At 40.4% G+C, this 7,351-nt stretch overlaps 1 protein-coding gene across 1 annotated transcript in view; it reads right to left on the bottom strand.

Annotated features, from left to right (window-relative positions):
- Window positions 1–1,898: 1,898 nt before the first annotated feature.
- ALDH9A1 (aldehyde dehydrogenase 9 family member A1) overlaps window positions 1,899–7,351 on the bottom strand; it is a 206,152-nt gene continuing 200,699 nt past the window's right edge. Inside the window, exon 12 of the mRNA XM_086957203.1 lies at window positions 1,899–2,132. Coding sequence (XP_086813329.1) covers window positions 2,038–2,132 — 95 coding nt within the window. The 3' untranslated portion in view covers window positions 1,899–2,037. The remainder of the gene's footprint in view (window positions 2,133–7,351) is intronic.

Genomic DNA, 7,351 nt, shown 5'->3' with positions numbered 1-7,351 from the left:
CTGCCTATATGATGGAAGTGTCCAAAATTAAACTCATACTAGGAGGTTGAGGGTAGTTGTAAATACACCTGCTCATCCTGACAGTACTCCTGTGCACTTCATCCTCAGCTGTAATCCATGAATCTCTTTGAAACATCAATCACTTGCCAGCCTTTTGTTTACAGCCAGTGAATCAGGGGAGTGTTTTGGAGAGGTCTGTTAGTGATAAAAGTTTTGTACAGGGGCTTCAGGAAGCAGTACATTGTGTTGATTTTCTTACCAATATAAAACCCCACGCAACCCTTAGATGTCTTGGCATTTAAAGTTAAGAGCACAACACATAATCCATATGTATATTTACGAGGACAGTGAGAAGAAAAGAAAAAAAGAAGAAAACCAGTGAGGTTTCCTCTGATGGAAGCATGTGCTCCAATACAACATATAAGACTTAACCGAAGTTAAGCTGCTTCAATGGCCATGGATTCCATAGGGCGACCATGAGAAGGAAGCCCTATGGAGTGGATAAAGTCTCTTAAACACCATGCTGGTGTGCCCGCTGGTTTGCTACTGAGAGAGAGCAGATGGAGAACCAGAGCCATTACTAAGGCCAGGGAACATGCTTCTTCCTGACAAATGCTTCTGACCTGCCTCAAGCTAATGCTTATGGTTCAATTAGGAGGTTCACAGTAGCAGAATTAAGCAAGGAATCTTCAATAGCTGCCTTACAGGTCCCTGGATCGAATACCTGCAGTGGGATGAGACATCAAATTGCCAAGGTAACCAAGGCAATGAGACAAATGCACCTGTTTGTTGGGGGGAACAGTCCAAATTTAAAATAAAAACCCACGCACCACAGCTGGCATTACTGGTAAAAAAAAAAAAAAAAAAAAAAAAAAAAAAAACGCAACTAATGCTGCACCTATACACCATTACGACCACTGTTGACCGAATTCAAGACTAACACGTCTTGAATTTCAAACTTGAACATGACAGCCTTAGTACATAAAAAAAAACATCACTCCTACCCAATGTCTTACACTTTACACCAGGAGGCAAGAGTTGAGGAGGTGGTCCTACAGGAAGCTTATTTTAGATGTATTAAGTATTTGGGTGGCAGAGTACCGTGTCTTGTGAGGTGGACTCATCTTGTTCAGTTAACACAATGAAGAGGCCAAGCATCCCAGTGCAGGAAGCATATGTACGCAAAGAAAAAATTGACATGCATGTTGAAGTCTGCGATTTCATTCTCCAAGCACAAAGCAAGTCTCATTTATCTTAAACTGTGGACGATTATGAAAGAGCTGGTGCTTTAGATGCTTTTGCGGTCTGTAGTTGTCACTTCCATACTACCGCCTTCACCTATTTCACTTTAGCCCGGGAAACAATAGAATCCGCCATATCCAGGCAAACATGCCTTGAGCTACCATGTACAGTTGTCAAACCGCTCCTCATCACCAAATCCATCAACGCCTCTCCAACCAGACCTAAAAATAAGCGTAATATCTACTGAGCCAATTGTATGGATTGTCCTTAGCACATCTAATCTCCTGCTTAGATAATCTATGCGGACCCCTAATTAGTTTCTTTAAGGGATTTTTGTTGCTTTTGTTCCATCGGAGCAGTGGGCCAATTGATCTGACAACTGATGCTGTACGATACATTTTACTGACTGAACTGAGACTTGTATTTATAATGTTTTTTAACTATATAGTCTTGTATTGTGCCTTTTCATGGTTCAACTGAGCCGGAATAAAGTTGATTTATGATTATACTGAGCCAAAGATCAGCTAGGATCGCTGCAGTCCTCACTCCACACAGAAGAGCACGATCCAGAATTAGGACTCATGGGCCTCACCCTCCTTAGAAGCTTTCAATGACGAGCTTGCAAGATTCCAAATCATAAATAAAAACAAGAAAAATGTTCCAAAATACAATTTATAAAGAAACCATCACATTTTATAGGGAGCAGATGTTGGCAAAGAACAAAGTAAGTGCTTTCTTAGGTACTTAGATGGCATCTTTAGATTGGATAGCAACTGAAATACTCAAAATAGGTGCTTAGAAAACAGACTCTACATCGCCCATCTCCACACAAACAGTCTTCAGCTGAGAGTAATACTCCACGACTACTTGTCCATTTTCTCTTCCAAAGCCTGTTAAAAAAAACAAAAAAGTGGAGTCAGAGCACACTGGAAGTGCAAAATGTGGAAACAGATACCAACACCAGGCAGAATAAAGCAGTAAAATCGAGATACTGTTGATACATTTAAATATAGAAGCAACAAATAAAAAAATGAACTAGGGAAAAATTATTTACATGTAATACATGTTACAATTATCCAAAACCTTGTTGGTCTCTCTACCTCCGAGACATGCAGAAATGTGTAACTGTGTCGTTTTCAATCATGTGATGTTATACGTAGTCATGAGCAATACAGGTCTTCAACTAGCGACATGATCTTAAGAACCCACCTAACAAAATGTAATCTCTCTTTAAAATAAACTTATAATTAACATTACTACAAAAATACAGTTTTGATTAAACAACCCATTTCCAAACACAACTGTGCTGATTTTGTTTCCACTCCCTCAGCACCCACTTTAAAGATAGAAAACAAATGAAACCAATATGCTGATGGCTTAAGAAAAGAGAATGTCACTTCACTGCAGCCAGGTTGGTCCGGGGGCTCATCCTGCAATGCAGTGGCTGTTAGCCCCTGTTCATGGTTACCATTTCTGGAGCAAGTACCTCTGAAGCTTTTCAGCCACCTTATAATTAACATTTGAATTAAAGATGCACCTTTCATTTCACTTCAAATCTTTAAAGATGTTCTAGTTTGCAAAAGAACGTGTAGTTGAGCTTTTTCTAATCCGGTTTTCACTTCACGGTTAGATTTCACTCTTCAGCTTTATCAGGCCAGATGCCTGAAGCTTTTCATATAGGTTCTTCAGGAGTGTGCCTAAAGTTCAATAATAAAGACGATTCAATCGTATGTCTGTCAGAACTTCATTCATACTAAGTAAGTGTCCAATGTGCCAAAAACATCATACAGGCATATGGGCAATGGGGGCAGAGTTACACTATACTGAGCATTGGCAACTCTGCGTACTACTTAACAAAAGTTTGTATATAAAGGATTACCATATGTGATACGCGGCCTTGCAAGTCCCTATTAAGTTTGAGGATACGTTTACAAGGACGCATGACTGGGTCGACCACATGGTGGTTTGTATTATATACAGAAGAAGCTATTGGTTACAATAGTCAGGCGGCTTATGAATGGATGCGAAATACACCTTTGACACAATACGACTAATGAAAGTGGAGTGGACCACTCAGAACATGAACTGCGGCCTACCTAAAATGGTACGGTGTGTGGGCCATGTATGGAACACATTCCTCTAAAAATGTGTGTCTTGGGCTGTCTCTCCCTGCGCACAGTATCAAATGTGGGCAGAGTCAGCCACTAGATCAAGTGAAAGGGGAGCCACTTGCCCCCCTCCATATATAGATACCTGTTCTACACCACTAACATTTCATTACCCTGAGATTAATGTGCGACTACAAAGGACATCACCCCCCTCCATGACCAGGAAGCCGGTATCCCCTATAGTCAAGGGTAAGGAATAATCTAGTTTCCTAAATTTAAATTTATTTTAATAACATTATTGCTTATACCATATGTCAATGTTGCATGTGTGCCTATGAGGCGTTTATGCCTGCCACAGGTCACGTGCGTTACTTTGCAGGGACAGTGCACTTGCATGCCCACGTTACAAATAAGAGTACTAAGCATATGCTGATGTAGGAAAGCAGTTTTTGAATTCTAATTTTATGCATCGTTTCTTAATCCTATCCAAATAGGTTAATATACTTGCATCTAGCCAGACTCTGGTAGTATTCACCTGGGCTATCGGTAAATTACATACAATAAAAACAACTGTGAATTTGTCAATTATAGCCTCCAGTTTTAGTTAAGGGATCCAAAAGCCATGAAGAATACCCTAGCCTGGTCCAAGTAGAATTGGTGGGCAGAAACATGTTGGCTGATAAGATATGGGTCTGAGTCATTGCCCTCAGTGCACCCACTCTTACTTGATTTTAGACATACCTGTGGTCCTCATCAATAAAGGTTAAACACCGAAAACCCCCAAGGTAATTTTAGCTTGTCTAAGAACTCACTCCTACCTTCAAGTCTTCGAGGAGGTTGAGGGCACCCTGGTGGCACTGTCCTACCAGGTTGAGAAGAGGATGCCAAAGCATGACACTATTACGTGTGAGGTTTGCTCTTCCATTAAGGATGGTTTTCCTTCTAAGCTTAGCAGAAGACCTGCAACATCCATACTCTGGACCTGTGATTGTTTCTCTAAGATTAGAAAACAGTCTATGTTCGCTTTCTCTTTTCTTGCTCTACAAGCTGCCATACTCTTTTTCCAATTACACGGATACCTCGGTGTGTGGAGGCGTATGGTGGTCTGCCCACCACCTCTCTGCTTATGTGTTAAAGGATATGGGCAGCCTCCCCATCATAGTGGCCTGCGCCACGTGGAATGCCACTTCCAGGCATACTGCAAAGATTTAGCTAATTATATGCCAATATAAGAACATGCTTAGCTTCTCGTTGTTATAGGGAGCCCAAAATGTTCATTAACACAGGCAGACTCTCTAAATAAAGGAAGATGGGCCCAGATGAAAACACCAGCTGAGAAACTGGGAAGCAATTATGCACTTTTGAGCAATACAATTTCATCACACCAAGAGATTAAGATAAATGGGAAATGAAGATTCTGAGTGTCTGGACATTTCCGATTTTCTCAGATGCACAAAACCTGGATGTTTGACAATGACTAATGTGCTTCATAGGGGATATTTCTATATGTTCATTCCTAAGAAGCACAGTAGATATTTTTTTTAGGCAACGCAAAGTATTACCCTTCAGTGTGAAGTCTTCTTAAACCATCTCCAAATAGGTCGCAGTGGAAGCAGTCCAGACTCGCATAATTAATTTGTATCTACCCATAGTTAAACTAGTCCTTTAAGACTAATTTCAACCAGAAATCATTCAGATATCCAAACAACTCCCAAGACCTCATCTACGGCTCGAGATGAACCACAACAATTCAACATCCCTCTAAAGCAACACAAAATAACAAGGAGGCACGTTAGACAGAATGAATACAAGTATTTCAAGCAAAACAATAATGTTTTCTATGAAAAAGTGGTTACAGTTTCACTTATTCCTCAACAAAAAAATACAAGACAGTTCATCCCTTCTAAGATCAAGGTCATCCTGTACTTTATAGTTCTCATGCACAACTGCACGGGATTCCTCTTCAGAAAAGGGTCAGGTATTAGTGATCTGGCGACTGGGAATACAAGTAGACTTCAAAGCTATCAGCCCTCAAATCCCTCAACATGGTGATGTTCATAGAAGTACATCATTCAGTAGGAGCCTTTCCCAAAACAAATCTGTCATTGCGGACCATGAAGGGCTGAATAGCACGTTACAATTCTACCTACCCCAAATGACACAAGAGTTCTGTCTAGGAAAGGAAAGACTGCTCTTAATGACTTCATATAGTTCAGGGTGGTTCATCTAATCCACAATTTGTTCTCACACCTGTCAACATCAAACACATGAACTATCCCTATAAACCCGAATAAATGAGGCATGGGACCCACTCCACAGAAGCCCAAGCACTAGGGCACTGGCTCTTAGGCCGAGACCCACTGACTACTGCGATACACTACAAAGTTATTGATTATTTAAAAGCAGATCTCAAACAGCAGACCTCAAATGTATAAACCGTATACTTCTGTATGACGTCTATAGTCTGTGGGAAACAGCACAGTCAGATCACAGTGCAACAGTAAAAACCAAGGCTGCTGTGTGTGGTTATCTGGAAGCCAGCAGCAATGGAGATCAAATTCACCCACTACCCCTACCCCCCCCCCGCCATTTCTCTTCTGGCAAATATCCTGCTGAGGGAATACACATTAAGCAATACCCTCCTTTCTCTGGTATGCGTGGAGATTCCTGTACCATCTCAGCCTTTCCGAGTGGAGCATAGTGGACAGATCAGATCAAACTGCACTTGAACACATGGATCCTGAATTAGTTGATAATATCATCCTATGTATTTTATTTTGAATGTAAGATACTTACATATCACACTTTGAGGTGGATACCTTGTGAGCAGCTAGCCTTGAAACAAATCTAATTCGGTGACGTTTTGATGGAGGAGCCAACTTACTCTTAAACTAGCCGTAACGGAGATTGCTGCTTATATTCTACAATAATCTTTGTAATGGTTCAGTTACGGATATAAGGTGCCTTTCAATGTCAACATAGCACATGAAAACATGGCAAGCAAGTCTCATGTTAAAAGCTGCATGCAAAGGGAAAAGCGGTACCGTTTTTAAAAAGGCTGCTTATTTTTAATACATTATGCTTGAGAAGGATAACTGACCAAAGAACATACAAGGAAAAAACTGCATTATCTGGTAAGACCTACAATACTCGTGCAACAGGTCAATTTGGCTGCCATTACACCCTCCCAGGTAGCCTGCTCACACTTATGTACTGGTCTGTCCATCCCTTTTGGGCGGACTGCCTACTATAATTCTGACCTTAGTACTGACACTCAGGTGGCCTAGCGTCTCTGTAAATTCTATTTTAAGAACAGCCCGGCAGTATTTTGCTTTCTCCTCAATCACTCATTTCCTGGTTTTCCTGTAAACTCCTATATGGAGAGAAACTTTCTTTTCCATCCAGTGGTTAATGATTACAATTGCACGATGGAGAAGGGAAAGTTAATTTTCTTCATTATTAGATTCATAAGCAACTCAAATGCCTTAGTAAAAGGAATCTGGGGGTCTTCACATATAAAAAGGGAACTGAGTGTGTTACTCTTGAAAGAAGCAAAGAACCAAGGCTGTCAGTCCACAGCAGTGCATTGTAGAACATGCAAGAAGGCTGGCAACCTGACAGTTCATTTTCCTTGCTTAGTGTTATTTTCTTGGTTTCATTTTTCCTTCTTAAGATAGGAGTTTGTAGAAAAAGAAAAAAACAATTGTATTTTTAAAACTAGACATCTAGTGAAAGGCAATATTATTCATATTTTTAAAAGTGATTTAGTCCAATAAGCTCGCAAAAAGTAGCAGACATATTCGTCGTTTATACATTTTATTAATATAACCATGCTGGAAAACCACAATTGGAAGGAACTCGTCTCTTAATTTAAAAGTTCTCTCCACTGCCATACTTAAGTATGTGGATCTGGAGAAGACATCATGCTAGGAAAGGGATAAGTATGTTACCAGTTTTGGTACTCTCTTGCTCTACACTCACATTGTTTTCAAGTGCCAGAT

This window comes from Lissotriton vulgaris, chromosome 1_1 (genome assembly GCF_964263255.1).
Source record: "Lissotriton vulgaris chromosome 1_1, aLisVul1.2, whole genome shotgun sequence".
Classification (NCBI taxonomy): Eukaryota; Metazoa; Chordata; class Amphibia; order Caudata; family Salamandridae; genus Lissotriton; species Lissotriton vulgaris.
This window is presented reverse-complemented; position numbering and strand designations above follow the sequence as displayed.